General features: G+C 46.9%; 1 protein-coding gene across 5 annotated transcripts in view; it reads right to left on the bottom strand.

The window, feature by feature from the left end:
* The window catches only part of atp11c (ATPase phospholipid transporting 11C), a 143,483-nt gene that overhangs the window by 81,435 nt on the left and 40,966 nt on the right, over window positions 1–21,082 (bottom strand). For all 5 annotated transcript variants that reach the window (XM_063190286.1, XM_063190288.1, XM_063190290.1 and 2 more), the window contains exons 2-3: window positions 11,678–11,797; window positions 1,614–1,703 (exon numbers count right to left, since the gene is read on the bottom strand). In XM_063190286.1, the coding sequence (XP_063046356.1) occupies window positions 1,614–1,703; window positions 11,678–11,797 (210 nt within the window). The remainder of the gene's footprint in view (window positions 1–1,613; window positions 1,704–11,677; window positions 11,798–21,082) is intronic.

The following is a 21,082-nucleotide window of genomic DNA, read 5'->3' as shown; positions in this document are numbered from 1 at the left end:
ATAAGCTTGTGTCCCAGTAGTTCCCCGGAGGTTTGGCGACCACGCCCCCACGCCTTATTTGGCTCACTCAGCACGTGCGTCCTCAGTCCAATCGCAATGCTTTATTTTCCCCAGACGTTTAATCGCATTTAAGTGAAATTGCCATGTATACACGTCGCAAAATAACTCTTAATCCGATCTACTTAAATCCGATCTATTAGATCCGATTCAAAAACATCATGTACACGTAGCAAGTGTCCCTTTAAAAAAAAAAAAAAAAAATTGGCCCAGCTGTGACTTATTCTACTGGGTACTGGACACGGGCAACCCAGGAGCGATTAGCGATCCCACGTCGTTTCTCGAATCCTTCCCCATCTCTCTCTCCCACTCATATCCTGTCCCACTCTCCACTGTCCTGTCTAAATAAAAAAAAGTTGAAAAGCCCCCAAAATAAAAAGTCAAAACATTGTTTGAATGTTCTGCAAACATCCACCACAACAAATACAATCTCCAGTCCTGTAGATATTGCCGTAGAGTGGCATCCTCTACAGTCACATCTGGGTTGGTGTGGATGCGCCATTGTTTTGATAATGTTTTTGGACTAGATTGAGGTGGCACTAGCAGTTAGAGTGAGCGTTTCCCATGAAATTCATCTTCCAGATGTCTTTTTAAAAAAAAATAGACTTATGAATGCTACACAGCAACTGGAAGTAAGCTGAATTTTTACTTCAGGAAATCGCAATGCATCGCAATGATACATGTATTGCAATGCATTGTGACATTATCACATCTTGGCATGTGTATTGTGATGGGCATCGAATCGTGAACTCCTTGCTGATGCCCACCCCTACTACTAAGTAGCAAAAACATTCACACAGACACTTTTAGGCTGTCGTTACAGGTTAATGTTGAGTCCAACTTCTGCAATTCATTTTGAGCTGCAGCTACAGCTCCTGCTTAGAGTGTGTGTGACAGTGTGTGTGTGTGCGAGAGGGGGGGGGGGGGGAGTGAGGGAGGGAGAGAGAGAGAGAGAGAGAGAGTGTGTGTGTAAAGCTGAATCATCTTGGCAGCAGCCCCACACAGAAAAACAAAACATGCTCACCATCACAAATTTAAATAACCAGAGAGGATAACCCAGCTGTGCACCTGCTCTCTTACACACACACACATACACCCACACTAACACACACACTAACACACACACTAACACACACACGCACACATACACCCACTCTCACTCTCACACACACACACACACACACACACACACACACACACACGCTTACTCACTCACACCCACGCTTACTCACTCACACCCACACACCGATACACCCACACACCGATACACACACACACACACACACACACACACACACACAAAAGACCCACACACAAAAGACCCACACACACACACTACCCACCCACACAGTACCCACACGCACCCACTTACTCATTCACACACACAAGCCCTTCCTATCGCTGACACACTCGCACATCCTCACTCTCACCCTTTATGCACACGTTCTAGCGGTCTTACTCAAACGCAAACACACGCACGCACGCACGCATACACACACTCTTGCATACACACACACTGCAATGCTTTGCAAACACACAGGCGAGCAGCCACTCACCTGCACCAGGAAGATGATGAGGAAGTAGAAGTTGGCAATTCTCCTGAACTGCTCGAACAAGTTCTTTGGCAGAAAGTTCCACACGGTGTACTGCAAAACAGAAGGGAAGACGGGGGGATGGAGAGAATGGAGGGGGGGGGGGGGGGGGGGTTGAGAAGGTGAGAGAAGGAGAGAGGGAATGACAGAGGGAGAGATGGAGGGAGGGAGGGAGGTGAGGGATGGAGAAGGAGGGAGGAGTGGATGCAGGGAGAAGGGAAGGGAGAGAGAGAGGGAAGGACAGAGGGAGAGAGGAGGGGGGGTTGGAGGGATGGAAAGAGGGATTGAGAGAGGGAGCGGAGGGGGGTAGTTGAGGGGAGGCGAGGAGAGGGAGGGATGGAACGAAGGAGAGAGGGAGGGAGGGAGGAGTGGAATGAAGGAGGGGGTGAACGGGAGAGAGAGAGAGTGTGTTGGAGAGGGTGAGAGGGATTGGAGAAGGATGTGAGGAGTGAGAGAGGGGCGGAGTGAACAGGGGAAGGAGAGAGGCATTAAAATACAGACTGGCAGCTAATTACATGGTAGTTGTAAACATCTGCAACGCCCTTTGATTTTTTTTTCTTCCTTCCTCCTTTCATTTCCACCACCATCATAGAAGTTTAAACGCATAAGCAGCATCTGCAGCATGGGGTTGGCGCAAACACACACGCACGAGCACACGCATGCACACACACATGCACACACACGCACATAAAAACACACGCACAAAAAAAAACACATGCACACAAAACACACGCACAAAAAATCCATAGGTGGATGAAGGAGGATTTCATACTACGGATGGATTTCATTTTGAACACAGATATGTCTTTGACACCGTTTAGAATCCCATTAAGTGCCAACTTAGAATCCCATAAAGTGCCAACACCACCACCACCCCCTACCCTTACCTATTCAAAGAAAAGCATTACACCACCCCCAAAAACACACACAAAAAAACAAAACAAAATAAATAAATAAATTAGAGTTAAAGTTTAAATTTAAATTAATTAAAGATTTCAATTATATTAAAGTTAGACCACCACCAGCAGCACTGACTGGTCCCACCCCCTTTTGTCAACACACCACTTACTAGGTAACAATTACAGAGAGAGAGAGAGAGAGAGAGAGAGAGAGAGAGAGCGCGAGAGAGAGATTAAAATGGCAAAGACAAGGAGTGACAATAGAAAATGGGAAGTAGATGGAGCGTAGCAAATGGGGAAATGGTGCAACAGTAAACACTACTACAGTGTTTCCCATACATTGAGGAAACTATGGCGGCCCGCCATAGTTTAAATTTGGCCGCCATAGTTTCCGAAAATGAAAAAAAAAAAAAAAAAAATTTTTTATTTTTTTTTTTTTACTTTTTTTTTTTTTTTTACGATTTCCGTGTTTGTTAAAAGCGATTTCAATTACGATTTCCTTCGCATTTTCCTCCCGGAGTAAATACATCCTATAGAGAAAACCACAAGTGCTTGAAAGAGAGAGGGATCAAAAGCCTTGTCAAGTTGTTGTAGTTAACTTGGGTTTGGGAGCAATAAAAAAAAAAACCTTCCGAGAAGGGACAGTTGGGATGAGTTTACTAACACTCCCCAGGCTTTGTTTTACAGTTGTAATGAGTTAGGTGACAGGCCTTCATTGACAAGGCAGAGGAGACATCGGGCTGCATGTAGAAATGAATGTGTAATGAATGTGAATATAGACATAAATGTGTAATATGTTGTTCAGCCCTTTTAATGGGAGGAATTTTGAAAAACTGGCCCTGTGACCAGCACCCCTCATGTAGAATGTGTGTATGGGGAAAAGGCATAGCCTACCCTCTTAGACCATTTTTTGTTTATGCGTTAACAATTTCACAGCAATCTTAAATTCTTATCTCTGCTCCTATTTTGTTTTATTATTTTTTTCATTACATAGACCCCTGCATGTGTATTATGTAGCCATACTGTACTCATTGTTTTGCCATTTTGCATTTACACTGCGTGAATAACCACCCCCCCCACCCCCACCCCAAAAAAAGGCCCGTGAAAAGACCCCCCCCCCCCCCCCCCCCCCCCCCCCCCCCGGACAAAAAAAAACCCGGCTGCCCCCATAGTTTCCAAAATTTCTGTGGGAAACACTACTACAGTACGATAGGTATGTATAGTGCATTGGGAGGGCTGGAGTGTGTGTCTGTGTGCATGCCTGTGCTTGTGCATGTGCGTGCATAAAGAAGGGACAGACCGTGAATTTGAGTGACACCTCTGGTGTGGATGCTCATGTACACAACAGAGGGCCAAAATCACGGATTAGGTCGTAGGCCGAACTCATTATTTATTTTAAAAATGGACAGAAATTGTTCATGCAAGCTGTTGCAGCTGTGTGTGTGTGTGTGTGTTATTAAGTGTTACTATTAAGCTGTTGCAGCTATGTCCAGAGAGAGAGAGAGAGAGAGAGAGAGAGAGAGAGAGAGAGAGAGAGAGAGAGCGCGAGAGCGCGAGAGAGAGAGAGAGAGAGAGAGAGAGAGAGAGAGAGAGAGAGAGAGAGAGCAAGAGAGCAGGCCCATGTGGTGAATGCTTGCCTGCGGATACAGTATAGAAGGAGCGAGGGGGGGTGGGTGCATTGATTTGCCGTGGCCACTTTATCTGCTTAATGCTGTGCGAGCCTGGAGAGCCAAGCTGATTACCTTATCCAGCCCCAGACACTTGCCTCAGCTTCCCCTCAGCTTCCCCCTCGCCGCGCCTCATCTTGCCTTGCCTCCACTCCCTGATGGCCTTATTTCCCCTCCTGTAAGTGGGTCTAACTGCTCTCGCTCTCTCTCTATCGCTCTCATATCCCCTCTCTCTCTCCCTCCCTCTCTCGTTATCCCTTTATTGCTCTCGCCGGTCTCCGTCTTGTCTTGTGTTTCTCTCTCCCCCTCCACGCATATCTCGGTATCTCTACTGTATCCCTCTGTCTCCTTTTCTCTCTGCGTCTATCGCTCCACACACCCGTCTCACTATGTCCCTCTCCATCTCTCTAGTCCCCCCCCCCTTCCCCCTCTCTCCCCCGCTCTCTCTGGGATCCACAGCAGGTGAGATGTGAGAAGCGGCCTGCCCCCCTCCCTCTCTGCCCTCCTCCCTCTCTGCTCTCCTCCCTCTCTGCCCTCCTCCCTCTCTGCCCCCCTCCCTCTCTGCCCTCCTCCCTCTCTGCTCTCCATTTCAAAGCGCTCCACTGCTAATAGAAGAGACGTGACCCAGCGAGTGGCTCCTGCATGACCTACATAAATATCTACAGTAGCCGGCACTTACTGTACGCACTCAGGGGTGAGGAGGAGCACAGCTGCAAAGGCAAACACTGGAGTAGTGAGGGAGGGAGACAGAGAGAAAGAGAGAGAGAGACAGAGAGAAAGAGAGAGAGAGAGAGAGAGAGAGAGAGAGACAGAGAGACAGAGAAAGAGAAAGAGAGAGACAGACAGACAGGCAGGCAGATACAGACAGAGACATAAAGAAAGACAGAGAGAGAGAGAGAGCGAGTGAGAGAGTGAGAGAGTGAGAGAGAGAGAGAGTGGCGTTTGTTTATGTCTCATTTCTCAATTACATGTACATGTACAGTATGTAATTGAGCCTTGTTGTGTTGAGTAACACCTTCACGGCCATTAAGCCTTCTTGAACTGGGGAGAGAGCGAGAGGGAGCGAGAGAAAGAGACCACCAGAAACCGAGTGAGACAGAAAGACAACAGAGGAGGGAGAGGAACAGAAGAGAGTGCAGAGCGAGTGTATGTGTGTGTTCAGAGAGTGAAAATAATTGCGGGATTATAAATGAGTGTGTGACTAAACAAAGAGAAAGCCAGTCTTGGCACTTAGCGCCGGAGAACAATAGATGCTATTTGTGGTACAGGGCAACAGCAGGGGATGTGGACCTTTAATCTGCAAAGATTACTCGACTTTTTCATGTGCTTGTGTGTGTGCCTGTGTGTGGGGAGGGAATTCTGTAGAGACCTGATTTTCACACTTGGTGGCATGGTGTTGATGGCTGGGAAACCAAAGCCTCGTGCGTACTTTAATTGGAAGGGTGTGAGTGACAAAGTCCAAAAAAGCAGGAAATTGTACATTATGTAGGGTGACCATATTATTTTTTTACAACCCGTTTTACGACGTCTGTGTATCCCAATTTTTGTGTTTCCTCCCGTCTTCGCCTTGTGCTTATGGCCTCGAAATGCGAAGCAAAGTCATTGACACAAACTACACTGACCGTCGGTCGTGTTTCCGATATCTACGGCCGCCATGTTACTCCAGATTTTACTCCAGACATCGCACAGCAATGTATTGCTGTAGCCTAATGTCGGGGGAATCTGCGTGCAATTCGTGTTATTTGCGTTTTTTTTATCCCAGTCTACGTGAGGCACATTAACTGACTGTATGAAAGTTGTAGTCAAGTCGCCTAATTCCGCCCGTCCCTCAATTCCGCCCGCCTATTTATAAGTGATGATAGTTAATTATTTATCCACTGTTTAAGTCAGGAACGGATATCGACATGATACAGAGTTTGTATGCTTACAATTTGAAACGGTGATGACATTTAAAACCGACTCAAACGGCCATAAACAGCATTGTAATGAAGGGTGTCGTTACAGCAGCCTGAAAGAGATGGAACTTTAATCTCATGGCGACATTCTGGCTTCAAACTCGCCCTGGCCGCTTCCCTTTTTCACTTTCCCTTTTTCACTTTTTTCCTGCAGCGGTAAAGCCAGGACTACAAGTTTGAACAAAATCAGCACAACAGCATAAAGGAATAATAAACAGTAACAGAAATACCGTCTCTGATAGTCTACAACGTTAGGTTATGGTGATGACTCATTTATTGGAGCGAGGAAGTAGGTGTAATGAAATGCGAATATCCTTGCCAAAACATAAAACTAGTATTAGCAGCTGAGTTAGTCTGAGGTAAGATGGCAGCTCTGCACCCTGACTTCAGCCTACTATTTAGAATGCCGACTTGATTGTTTTCTCCACAGAGGCGGAGAGTCAGCGAGTTGAAGCAATGGGTGCTGCGAGGACGGTAGGTTGGATAGTTGAGGGGCGGGGCTGTCCCGGAAAATATGGTCACCCTAACATTATGTGTACGCGTAGCTGCATTGTGTCATCACGGTTTTCTATGGACAACACTGCACTTGCATTTTCAGGTTGGAACGATAAGAAAAATCTTGATTGTATGCTTTCATTGTCTTCTAAGCACATGAATTTGGTTCCATTGACATTTCCACTGTCAAAATCTTGCCAAACCAATCGGATATAAGTGGAAAAAGTGACAACAAGTCAAAAAGGTAGGGTGAATTCCATAATACTATAATTTTCAATAGATTCAATAGTTCCAAGCTTCAGTAGTCTGCAATCCAAAGACAGAAAAAAGGTTTCTCAATCCCAAAGCCAGACCTTCTGTAAACAAATTGTAGTAAGAGTGAATGGTTTTGATGGTCTGCACTCAGAACATGGTTCTCAATATCGAAGCCTGACCTTCTGTGTGAAACAAGGAGTAGTACGAGGCAATGAATTACCAGGCCAATGTTGTTGAAAAGCAGACATGAAAAACGTTCTATTTACAAGGCAAAGTCCATGCAAAATGCAAAGTCCATGCTTGGCCTCCGGCCAGTGGGATGTTGACATTGGCAAGTGTCACTGCAGTCGGTATGGCTCCCGTCTGTCTCGATCGCATGCCCCGTTCCGGCGAGGTCACCACGGGCGATCATAAATTTGCATTTCCACAAACAAATGTTATCTTCCACCTCTAGGATTTCGGATTTAAAAGCAGACATTCAAGCAGTTTCAAGTTCCCAGACAACAATAAAAAAGACGTCAACCCCGCCAAAAAAATCCATGGGCCTCACCTATTGCAATATCCCTTTCAATATCGTTTGGGACGTTGGCCTGAAAGGCTGAAAATGCTGGGCATGAGCCGGCAATAAAAACGGAGTGATGAGACCAGCAGGAGAAGAGATAGAGGGATAGATGGATGGCAGAATGGATGGAGAGTGAAAGGTGCCAGGGCATCGAGCCACCATGAGATGCCGTATAAACACTGCGCCACTTTGAACCATCCTTGAAGATAACTTTACCGGCCTGGTCTATAGTTTTAGAGGTTAGGGATTGGGTTTGGTTTGGGCACAGTGACTCCGTCAAAACAACACGCATTAGCGTAAAAGAACACTTCGTTTTGGGAGTTCCATGTGGTCTGGGAGTAGAGAGAGAACAGAAGAGAGACAAGAAATGAATGAATGCATAAATGATGAATGGATGGATGATGATGAGTGGTTGCAGGGCCATGGACAGCTCTGGCTCAATACAATGTAATTGGGACCAAGTTCTGGGCCCCCTCTGTCCCTGGTCCCAGGACAATTTACCCAATTGTTCCCCCCTAACGGCGTATCTGAGTGGATGGATGGATGGATGGATGGATGGATGGATGGATGGATGGATGGATGGATGGATGGATGCATGATAGGTAACAGGGAGTGAGAGGATAAAGGAGAGAAAGGTGAGAGGTTGAGAATAGATATATGGATGGATGAGAAAGGAATGAGAGTGTAGCAAAAGAGGAGTGAATAGAAAAGTACCAAGAACAGTACGGAGCAGGGGGTGTGGAAAGATGGATGGACAGATGGAATGAAGGAGGAGGGATGGGATGGATGGATGGATGGAGAGAATGGTAAGGAGGAGAGGGGTGTGGTGTGAGAGGGGGAGAGGTGATGGAGTGGGGGAAGAAAAGTGTAAACAGCAGACTGAGGGTAATTAAAGTGTGTTTACAGTCCCACCGGAGGAACATTGATTATATTAGGCCCTCCTCAGCAGATCCACATACTCACACACACACACACACACACACACACATACACACACACACACACACACACACACACACACACACACACACACACACACACACACACACACACACACACACACACACACACACACACACACACACACACACACACACACACACACACACACACACACACACACCTATAAATATCTTCCTGCGCTAAACAAACACAAACACTCACCTCACCGAGACAAGACACATCTCAGATGCAGATTTAATGCAAAGTCACACTCCAAACAGATACTCGCTCTCTTTCTCCTCCTCTCTCTCTCTCCCTCTCCATCTCTTTCTCTCTCCCCTCCACCAACGCACTCAATTTAAATCTCCAAACCCTGGCTAAATGAGCAATCTGAACTTTCACAGCCTCATGACAATGCATGTGATTGCATAGGGGTTATCAACACAGCCCTGGCAACAACAAAAGACACACTTATTGGGTTTCCAATGCAACACTGGACAAAATACCTCTACAGCTTGTAAGATATTATCCCTGCATAACCTCCCAAGACTTGACTTCCATCCCCTGTCTAAGAAGTGGCTGGGGTGTAAGCCAATCTTTGTGCTCCCGTCCTCTTCCTGCGGCCTACAGCCTCATGTCTCAAGGCTTAGCGTGATCGATGATCGAATCTTTTATGCAATATATTTTTTATTCGATATCTTGCAAAAACGTAATAATGGGAGTAAATAGTGTAACAGCTATGTAATATCATGTGCTAAAGTGTTACTTTTGACACATTTGCTCTGTACCTACCTATATAACCTTAGTGTGCTTTGGATAAAAGTGTTAGCTAAGGGTGATGTAAGGTACAGAGATTCTGGACCTGCACAATCGAGCACCGATTTCAGGTGAGAAGGGGGAGCTCACTGTGTTGAAGTTTGAAAGCGATTGGATGCGATTTTACTTCCTTCCTGTGTCTAAGCACTTGGCCGCAGCTTGCGGTGTACTTTATGTGGCGATGGCCCATTGGTTACCAAAGCGGCCCAGATTGCACTGCTCAACGGTGGCCATTATTCCTGTGCTCACAATCTTGCGAATCTTGTTCAGCCAACGACTAACTCTCTCCAACTCAGAAGAGAATGGCTTTTCAGGGGTACCACAGGCACATACCAATACACGCACACGAACACGCACACCAGTCCAGAAGACACACATGCACACACATACCTTCACATACCTTCCTGTAAATCCCCATACATCCCCATGCTATCCCCTTCTTTCTCATCTCACTGCATCCCCTTCCCCTTCCCCACCCCCTACCTCTGTCTCTGTCTCCGCACACCCCTCCTGGAGCGGAGGGGGAGATTTAAGGGGTCCATCAGCCTCCGGAGACAGATTGAATGGCCCAACCCGCCCGCACTGTAATAGCCACCATGTATTTCAGCACCCGGACCCAACCCACCCGCCCAACCAGTGCTCACTTACAGAACACACACACACAGGCATAATCACACACACACCATAATCACACACACACCATAATCACACACACACACACACACACACACACACACACACACACACACACACACACACACACACACACACACACACACACACACACACACACACACACACACACACACACACACACACACACACACACACACACACACACACACACCTCCGCTGACAAATCACAGGGAGAGTCACAGAGAGCAGCAGTGAGGAAAGAAGAGGTATTGGAGGTGAGGAGTGGGGTGGGGTGGGATGGTGGAGGGGTGTGGCGGGCCCCGGGATGGTGGTGACGGAGCGCTGGAGGAGAGGTGGAGAAGTTTATTAGAATTGCTGAGAGGATGGAGATGGAGATGGAGATGGAGAGAGAGAGAGAGAGCGAGAGAGAAAGAGAGAGAGAGCGAAAGAGAGCGAGAGAGAGAGCGAAAGGGAGAGAGTGAGAGAGCGAGAGATGCTTTGCTTAGGTATAAAAGTGGTGCTGGGGATTGGTGTGCGGAGATGAGGAGATGAGCTGCGTGAGTGAGATGGACAGCGTGTCAGGGCCGTGACAGGTTTCCTTGCCCACCGTTCTCGTGATATACGCTCAGCGCCGAGGCAATATTGTGATGCCCTGGTCAGGGCAGTAAAGCTGATTTGAAGTTCAACATCAACTTAGAAAGTGAAAAAGACAAACGGCTAGAGAGACAAGTGGAGGAGAGGAGAGGAGAGGAGAGGAGAGGGTGCAAAGTAAAGGGAGAAAACAAGGTAGAGGGTGTGGGACTGAGAGAAACAGAAAGAGATTGTGACAAAAAAGGAAATGGAGGGCAATTTTGTCACTTTTCATCTTCTTCTTGTATAGTTTAATGAAAGAAATGAAAGGCATTCAGATAGTCAAAAGAAAGAAAGAAATGTTGAAAGACAGAAAGGGAGAAAGAAAGACCGATAGAAAATCCAGATGCTGATGTGTTGCTTAGGGCCTGTGCTTTGCATAGTGAAGTCAAGTAACACAGGCCTCAATCAAACAGCAGCAGAGAAGCACACACACACACACACGCACACACGCACACACACACAAACACACACACCTGGTAACAGGTGGGCAGAGCACCAGAGCCCGCCCCTCAACCCCTCACTGACTGCGGTAAAAACGCTGGGCGAACCAGCTAAAAGATGTGCTTTGCTGGCCCCCTTCCCAGTCTAATGCCCCAGCTACGGCGTACTATTCTGGGGCTCGCTCCGCTCTCTCCTCCACCTCACCCCATTACCTCCACTCCACCCCAATCCACTTTCTCCAGCAAAGAGTTTCATAACAGTCATAAATTGTGAGCTGATGGGGAAACTGGAGTGTCAGGGAAATGCGGCTTTAAAGGAAATGTAAAGTCACTATTGTAAAATAAAAAATTAAAAAACTATTGCCTGGATTAGCATACTGTACAGAGAGTTTGCTCTCAACTTTTAATAGTATAGCTTGGTGTAACACAGTAGCACGGCAAAATGTAAACACACAAAACATTGACAAAAAACACACAAACAATAAGACACTCATAAACAAACATCCAGACACACAGAAAATATTGAAAACAAACAAAAAACATCAACACGCACAAACATTAACAAACTCACAAACAGAAACGCACATAAAAAAACACACAAACACACACACACACACACACATAAAAGCACATGTAAACATATACACACACACAAACGTAAAAGCACATACTGTACACAAACACACACAAACGTAAAAGCACATACTGTACACAAACAGTGTTCTCACCTTGGAAGACACAATCCTGTTGTCACAGAATTTGGGGGGGATGAAGGCCTCTGTGGGCGGACACGGCCGGTGGCCCACGTAGATGGTCCTGCTGTCCACCCGCTTCTCATCCCCTCCACACTACACACAGAAGAGAAGAGAAGAGAAGAGAGACAGGTCAGTTCAGTATTACTGTTTATAGTTTATAAATCTAGACAAAGAAGTCACATACTGTAGTCACAAATAAGAGACAGGTAAGTCATAAAATGAATGCCCTCTCCTTTCTCCTCAACATTGTTGGAGTGCCAATAATTCAGCTCAAAGAAGAGAGGGAGAAAGACAGAGAGAGGGGTGGGGGGGGGGTATGGATCTGTTTCTATGTAGACACATACTGGTACACACATAGAACGAGTGCCCTCCTCTTTTTTTATGAGACTTTCTGATTTTTAAAGAACCTTTCCCCCGTTCAGTGGTCTCTCGGAACAGTTTTCTCTGCAACATGACATTTGCTGTACCATCAACTGAGACAGAGATGGGAGAGGAGTTTGCACCGCCAACAGTATGCAAACATTAAACTAACTCCATGCCCGACAACATCTACATGCTTGCGCTTTAAATCATAAATTACATCATAAAAGGGAGACTGGGAGGACAGATGGATGTCGAGAAGAGTTATGGAGGAGGGCGAGGCACTGGAAAAGATGTCAGATCAGGGGAAAGAGTTGGCAGTAGAGAGAGCAAGAAAGATAGAGAGAGAGAGAGAGAGAGAGAGAGAGAGAGAGAGAGAGAGAGAGAGAGAGAGAGAGAGAGAGAGAGAGAGAGGAAGACAAACGTAAAGAGCGGTGTTAGTAAAGTTAAGTGGAGAGAGAGAGAGAGAGAGAGAGAGAGAGAGAGAGAGAGAGAGAGAGAGACGTGGTTTTAAAAAGGGGAGCAGGGAGTGGGGGAGAAAGGATAACAAAGGGAGGAGTAAAGAGAGGAAGAAAAAGAGGAGAGTGTGAAAGGAGGACAGGCGAGAGAATGGAAGATGTCAGTCAGTACATCAGTCAATTGTCGGCTGTCATCAGAGCAGCATGCGAGAGGCCAGGAGTCTCCCCAACAGCCGGTGGGTGTGTAAACACTCATCTTGACAGGACAAACACACACACACGCACACATTGACACACACATTGACACACACACACACACACATTGACACACACACATTGACACACACACATTGACACACACACACACACACACACACACACACACACACACACACACACACACACACACACACACACACACACACACACACACACACACACACACACACACACGCACACACACACACACACACACGCACACACACGCACACACACACAGCTTCAGTCTCTAGACACACAAACATGTTTAAAAGGGAGCTTGCTTCCCCCCATGTAAGGGCATCCATTCACTACAGTACCATCACCCCTGCAGTCCCTCCAGCACGACTACTGAACCGTAGAGAAAACGAATGCATTCTTACCAGTCAAGAGCTGAAATGGGAGTATGAAGGGTGACACCATTTAAAATGAGTGAATGCATATGGTTTAGAAATATTCTGTGGTAGAGTGCAGTTTGGAAATATTTACTTCGGTAGGAAAATAGAAGTAGTTCATAATAGATAGATTTAAAATATTTTAAGTCAATAAAAGTCAATAAAAGTAAAAAAATGAAACACTTGGTCCCAGTGGTGACAAACACGACAGAGGATGGGGGGAGAGTGCCGTTCACTCACGCTAGGGACACGTACACGCGAATTTGGCCAAGTGAACTTCGCCATTCATTTCTATGAGGGAGGCGAAGGCAAGCGAACAGGAGCAAAGTGAAGCAAAATTATTCAACCAAGTTTAAATGTCATTGAAATTAGAAGCGAATTTCGCCTGCGGCGGCCAATCAAGTCAACAACACAAACATTTAATTCGATTTGATTCGCCGCGGTGAGCTGATGACGGTTGAGCTGTCAGAATGGAACAATGAATTAAGCCTCCCTTCGTTTCACTCATTTCGCCTGCATGTGTCCCTAGCGTCAGACACTCTCCCTTACCCACCTGTCACTGTCTGTAATGAAACCTGAAAAGATGCAGCATGCACGTGCAGTCAGCGGGGTTCCCTGCTGTGCCCCCTCTAACACACACACACGGACACAGACAGACAGACACACACAGACACACGCAGACACACACACACCTGTATTGCATTGACAATGTCTGAATTCTCCATCACCTCATGCCATCGTCATGGCAGGCAGTCATCATGACCCCTCTCCATGCACACAGTCAGGTCTCCATCAGGCCAAGGGGTCTCGCATAACTTTCATTCAGAAATCTCATCTACTCCAGTCAGTGTGGTGCAACTTCCTTTTTCCTTTACTTCCTCTCTCATCCACCACCCAAGCAGGCTGCCATGGACCCCATCTATGTAGTCAGGTCTCCATCAGGCCAAGGAGTCTCATACTGTATAACATTCATTCAGAAATCTCATCTGCTCCAGTCAGTGTGGTGCTCCTTTCTTCATTATTTCATCCTTCATCCACCACCCACGCCATGGACCCTATGGCCCGTTATAGACCCTACGGCCTGTTATGTGCCCTGTCTATGTGGTCAGGTCTCCATCAGGCTACGATAGCCAATCAGTCACTCAGAAATCTCATCTACTTCAGTCAGTCAGTCAGTCAGTCAGTGTGGTGTGCCTTTTTTCCCTGTACTTCCTCTCTCATCCACCACCCACGCAGACCGCCATGGACCCTATGGCCTGCCATGGACCTTGTCTATATAGTCAGGTCTCCATCAGGCCAAAATAACCGCTCATTCATTCAGAAATCTCATCTAATGCACAACAGTCAGTCAGTGTGGTTCGTTTTTTTCCCCCCTTACAATATTTCCACTCATCATCCACAACCCACGCGCACGCCATCGTGCCACGCTGCTCGCGCTGCTGACAGACCTGCTCTTTACACTGCGGCGGTGACAAATGTCTTTAAAAGTGCAGCCCAAGTTAAAGACTGGGGGAATAGAAAGGAAGGAAGGAAGGATGGATGGAAGAAAAAAAAAAGAAAAGAAAAGAAAAGAAAAGACGGAAGAAGACGGAGGAAAAAAAGGAAAAGAAATACACCGACTCATGAAATATGAAAAACATCCCACGGGCCCACAAATCTGCAGAGGGGAAAAGACGGAAGGTGTGTGTGTGTGTATGTGTGTGTGTGTGTGTGTGTGTGTGTGTGTGTGTGTGTGTGTGTGTGTGTGTGTGTGTGTGTGTGTGTGTGTGTGTGTGTGTGATTGGGGGGTGCTAGGCTGGGGAATAGGGATGCCAGGGGCTGAAAAATGAGCGAAGGATAAAAACAAAGAAAAGAAAAGGGGAAAAGAAGAGAAGAGAAGGGAAGGAAGGGAGGAAGAAAGAGAGTGAAGAAAAAGCCCTCCTCATCATTTAGAATAATAGGCTTTAGTGAGAGGTGCTCTACGTCTACGCTGCGCTGCGCTGCTCGCCAGGGGATGATGAAACTCAAGACGCCCTCAGCCATCACAGCACCCCCCCTGAGTATTACCCTCCGTGTGTGTGTTAGAGGGGGTGCATGAAGTTTTGATGAGGAGGCCTAGTGTGTGTGTGTGTGTGTGTGTGTGTGTGTGTGTGTGTGTGTGTGTGTGTGTGTGTGTGTGTGTGTGTGTGTGTGTGTTAGATGAGGAGTTCCAGTGTGTGTGTGTGTGTGTTAGATGAGGAGTTCCAGTGTGTGTGTGTGTGTGTGTGTGTCTGTGTCTGTGTCTGTGTCTGTGTCTGTGTCTGTGTCTGTGTCTGTGTCTGTGTCTGTGTCTGTGTCTGTGTCTGTGTCTGTGTGCATGTGCATGTGCATGTGCATGTGCATGTGTGCGCGCCCAGAGATTCTTTAAGTATATAGAGATATGCCAATGTAATAGGTTGCTATGGGTACCTAACATGACCAGGTTCCGGTCTGCCTAAAGGAGCGTGTCATAATGCTCCTAGCATTGAATAGAACAGTCCTTAGGTCTGCCTAGGTCTGCCTAAAGGGGGATTTCCCCCCTCTCCCCCTTGCAATAATAGAACCCGGAAACAATGGGTCAATGGAACCTCTCTCTCTCTACTCTCTCTGGCGCACCTGCGTGTGTGTGTGTGGTTTAGGTCAGCTGGGGCACAATTGACAGGCCAAAGTGATTGACTGATTGACCAGGGGGGAGTGTAGACAGGTGTATAGGTTTCTACTGATGATGATTGGCTGGTGATAAGGTAAGACAATAGGAAAACCGAGAGAGAGAGAGAGAGAGAGAAAGAGAGAGAGAGAGAGAGAGAGGGGGAGAGGGAAAGAGAGAGAGAGGGAGAGAGACAGGATGGCAAGAAAAAGGGGATAGAAAGCGAGAGTGAGAGAAAGAGAAAGACACATTCTTCTCTCCACACTACTACTGTACCTGTACAACTAAAATGCTTATGCTTAGCCAATACAATGCAGATTTCCCTCACGCAATTAAAGCTCTATTGAGCTGAGAGAGAGAGAGAGAGAGAGAGAGAGAGAGAGAGAGAGAGAGAGAGAGAGACAGAGAGAGAGAGAGAGAGAGAGAGAATGAGAAACGCAAGACAGCGAAGGAAGCAGCGCTGCAAAGAGTGCCATTAGATTTATGGTCTCTTTTATCTGTTCCTGATACAGAGCCCGGGGGATGACGGAGCACTCGCAAACCCAACACAACACACACGCACACACACAGGCACACACACAGGCACAGGCACACACACACACACACACACACACTCACACTCACCTCATCGACCGTTGCGTGTTTGCAAGTAGAGGTATCATGTCCTCATTCATGACTCAAGGAATTCTTTGCCTGGCTGTTGCGTGCCTGTATGTGTATGCGACCATGTGTGTGTGTGTATGCGACCATGTGTGTGTGTGTGTGTGTGTGTGTATGTGTGTGTATGTGTGTGTATGTGTGTGTGTGTGTGACACGGTGGAAAGAAGTCTTTTCCCGGCATGCGCGCGCGTGCGTCTGTGTGTGTGTGTGTGTGTGTGTGTGTGAAAGAGAGACCATATGCTTGTGTGTGACAGTGTTGGATCATGTGACCACACTCTGAGCGTAAGGCTGACATTACTACACACATTCCACAGCCTTAGAAGGGCCTCCAGGGAGTGTGTGTGTGTGTGTGTGTGTGTGTGTGTGTGTGTGTGTGTGTGTGTGTGTGTGTGTGTGTGTGGAAAGGTTTGAGGCATAAGGAGCGTGGTGTGTGTGTGTGTGTGTGTGTGTGTGTGTGTGGAAAGGTTTGAGGCATAAGGAGCGTGGTGTGTGTGTGTGTGTGTGTGTGTGTGTGTGTGTGTGTGTGTGTGTGTGTGTGTGTGTGTGTTCGTGTGTGTGTGTGTGCGTGTGTGTGTAGAGGTCTAAGACTCAGCGGTATGAGGAGCTAGTGTTGGTGGGCCCTGCTCTGCTCTGCTCTGCTCTGCTCTGCCAGTGAGTCAGCTGCCCAGAATAGGAGGCTGCTGGTGTTTCCCGGACGCCAGACTGCAGCCACCGGGGGAACGCCACAGATCAGCTGCCCAAATCCCTCACCAATAGTCCCCATTGTACATGGGAGTATGTGTGTTGTGTGTGTGTGTGTGTGTGAGAGTGAGTGTGGGTGTATTACAGGGGACTGAAGTGGCCGACGAGAACAGGGAGCTAGCTGGTGGGTGGTGTTTCCCGGACGCTAGACTGCAGGCAGAAGGAACTCCACAGGTCAAGTGCCTGCACCCTTCACAAAACACACGCGCATACACATGTGCGCGCACACACACACACACACACACACACACACACACACACACACACACACACACACACACACACACACACACACACACACACACACACACACACACACACACACACACACACACACACACACACACACACACACACACGCATCACCATTGTACAGTGGCCCTGCCCTGGCAAGCACCCCTAAATCCCGGCCGCTTCTCTTCTTCTTCTCTAGGGTCCCATGGAAACACACACACAAACAGGTGACTGAAAGAGCATGCTCACTCGTGTGTGTGTGTGTGTGTTTGTGTGTGTGTGTGTGTGTGTGTGTGTGTGTGTGTGTGTGTGTGTGTGTGTGTGTGTGTGTGTGTGTGTGTGTGTGTGTGTGTGTGTGTGTGTGTGTGTGTGTGTGTGTGTGTGTGTGTGCCTCTGTGTGCCTGTCTTCACTGTCACGCATACAAACACACAAGTTGTGTGAGTCTGAACGCACCCTGCTCACTCTCTCACACGCCACTTTACTCTGCGTCCTCACTCCAAAGATGTGCAAGTCCATGGGCCATCATCTCTTTCTCTCCCTCTCTTTCTCTCCCTCTCTCACTACTCTTCTATCCCTCTCTCACTACTATTTCTCTCCCTCTCTTTCTCTCCCTCTCTCTCTCACTACTCTTCTATCCCTCTCTCACTACTATTTCTCTCCCTCTCTCACTACTCTTCTTCTCTCTCCTGTCTTGTCTCTGCGGATCTGTTGGGGTCTGAGGTGAGGTGAGCCACGGGAGGCGAGAGCTATTAGCGATGACGTGAATAATTTAGCAACCATGGAGGGGGGGTGGTGGTGGGAGGGGGGAGAGATAGAGATAGAAAAAGAAAGGGGGATGAAAGGGAAAGAGATGGAGACGGAGCATGTACTCGGGGGGTTGAGAGAGGAGAAAGGAATGGACGAAATGGGGAGAGAGAGAGAGAGGGGGGGGGGGGGGGGGGAGAGAGAGAGAGAGAGAGAGAGAGAGAGAGAGAGAGAGAGAGAGAGAGAGAGAGAGAGAAAGGAGACAGAAAAAAAACATCGTAAAAGCAAGAGATGGGGTGGAAAGGTCAGGCAGAGAGACAGAGAGAGAGAGAGAGAGGGAGAGACGGATAGAGAGATACAGCAGAAGTGAAAAGAGAGGCATGCACTTCCATTTTGCACAGCAGTGCTAGTTACTGGGACACTTCACAGAGGGGGGAGAGGCAGGTGTGTGTGTGTGCGTGTCACACCAAGTTGGCTCCTTTCTTCGTTTGGAATGGCTCATGCCAGACACTGCCAGCCAGACTATTTCCAGATCAGTAATGGTCAAAATGTTGTTTGTGACCAAAGTTTCGTTTTTTAATCTTATAATCTTCAGATAACGATACATGTACAGCACGTGTTGTACAGTGCCTAGAACTGTTCAGAAAGAAAATATTCCACATACAGCAGTGAAAGATCTCCTATCAGGTGCCATCGAGTGTTTCTCAATGGCAGTTCTACAGCCCCCCCAAGGGGCATTAGGGAGCCCTGAGGAGAGTGCCGAGAAGGATAGAGCTGAGAGGGGGGTGGTGCTCAATTGCCATTGGGAGGGGCATTAGTCCATTTTACTTTTTAATACTAAAGGGTCGTTGTTGACTAGCTCAGGGTGTCTACAGGTTTGACCAAGTCAAAATTAAGACATTTTAAGACTTTTCAATACCATTTTCCAAATAAAATTAAGACCAACTCGTGGCGTTTACAGGTTTTAGCAAGTCAAAATTAAGACATTTTAAGACTTTTCAATACCATTGGTTATTTACATTAATGTAGCCGTTTGAAAACACAAAACTATACACAATGAAACTTTACACTAAATAAAATTCAATAATGCGTTCTAAATTACACTACATGGCTACAACTCCCGATTTCCGTCGCAAAGTTCATCACATGGCTGACATAATTATTCCTCCCTAAATTAAGCTCCACAAATTTAAGACATTTGGGTTGAAAATTTAAGACAAAATAAGACTTTTCAAGGCCTTATTTGGCGAAAATGAAATTTAAGACTTTTTAAGACTTTTTAAGGACCCGCGGCCACCCTGCTAGCTTACAAAGAGGTTAAGGGGGCGTTGGGAGGCCTATGTTGAGGACAAAGGGGCGTTTGTTCAAAAAAGGTTGAGAACCGCTGATTAAGGTCATAGAGTCTGTACTAGACTGCCACCTGTGAAGAACGGAGAGCGAGTGTGTGAGTGTGAGTGAGTGTGTACGTTTGTGCCTGTGCATCTATGCGTATTGTACTGTATGTGAGCTGAGAGCATGTGAGTGGAGCGGATACTGAGCGAGTGTGTGTGTGTGGCTAATGCTTGAGCAATGCTACCAGATAACTGGTGCTAATCAGATACTCCATCTCACATGCCTATGATTATGCAGGCCTAATCTCAATTGAGCAGATTACGGCCACGCGGCCTTGAGCAATGCTATGCTAATGCTATGCTATGCATGGGGGCCTCAGCAATGCACGAGCTACCCTGATCCACACCATTTATATTCTTCCTGCCTGGCGCAAGCACACGCACGCAGGCACGCACGCACGCACGCACACACAAGGCCTGAGCCATCCACAACAGTTCGTAATCCGCCTGGCACACACCCACATACACACACAATCACAGACACACACCTACTCAGGCGAAACCGAGCACACATACATTTACTGTAGAAACAGACAACCGGCAGTGAAAGCGCTAAAAAGCTGCACAATAAAGCCTGGAGTTCACTGACCAGGGACGGCAAATGCTGTGGAAGATTCGACTGTTAAAGTTCAATAGGGAGAGCGACCATCCGAAGCTGTAGATGGGTGGTTGACGTTTAAGGCCGTAACACACTTAACCCTCTGAGGTCTAAGGCCTTTCAGAGGCTTTTAGGCTGATTGCACCACCCTGACATTTTCAAGTATTTTCATTTCATATATATATATATATTTGGAACCTGGAAGGTCTGAGGTTTCTAATGGTGTGACTTATATGTTTCAATGACAAAAACTCACAGAGTTACAGATTTGTTTTTGGAGACCAATTGCCCTCTGAAGGGCACTCGGACCTCAGAGGGTTAAAGGAGGAAACATATTCCAATACCTGAAAAAATGGATGGAAAAATGAAAAATAAAATTTAAAAAAATGGGGATGTCAGTGGTCCATGGAATTTCGCCAAATTTTTGCCATTTTTGGGAAAATGTGTCCTGCAGTGTGACATCATTGGTGTGGCATTTCTGTAAGATACAATAAAATGATTCATATTCTGCACAAACATATCCCCAATGCTCTTTCTGCTATTGTTCCATAACCCCCACCCCACACACACACTACTACCACCCACCCGCAACCCCACCCCCACCCCAGACGCCTATGCATCGTACAGGCAGACAACTGTGATTTCCGGCATGGTTTCACTGTATTACTTGTAATGGTATAACCCTGTATGGTCCCCCCCCCTGGTTGTGCATTTAATGTATATAGTATGTTGTATGAGTATATGTGTTGGAGTGTGCATGTACAGGTGAATATGTGTATGAAGGTGTGAGTATGTCTATATGTATGAANGTACAGTATTGCATGTGATGTCCTTATGTTTGTCCCTGTGTATTTCAATAGTGTACTGCTATCTGTTTCATGTCTTAATGTTGGC

This window comes from Engraulis encrasicolus, chromosome 23 (genome assembly GCF_034702125.1).
Source record: "Engraulis encrasicolus isolate BLACKSEA-1 chromosome 23, IST_EnEncr_1.0, whole genome shotgun sequence".
In the NCBI taxonomy this organism is placed as follows: domain Eukaryota; kingdom Metazoa; phylum Chordata; class Actinopteri; order Clupeiformes; family Engraulidae; genus Engraulis; species Engraulis encrasicolus.
This window is presented reverse-complemented; position numbering and strand designations above follow the sequence as displayed.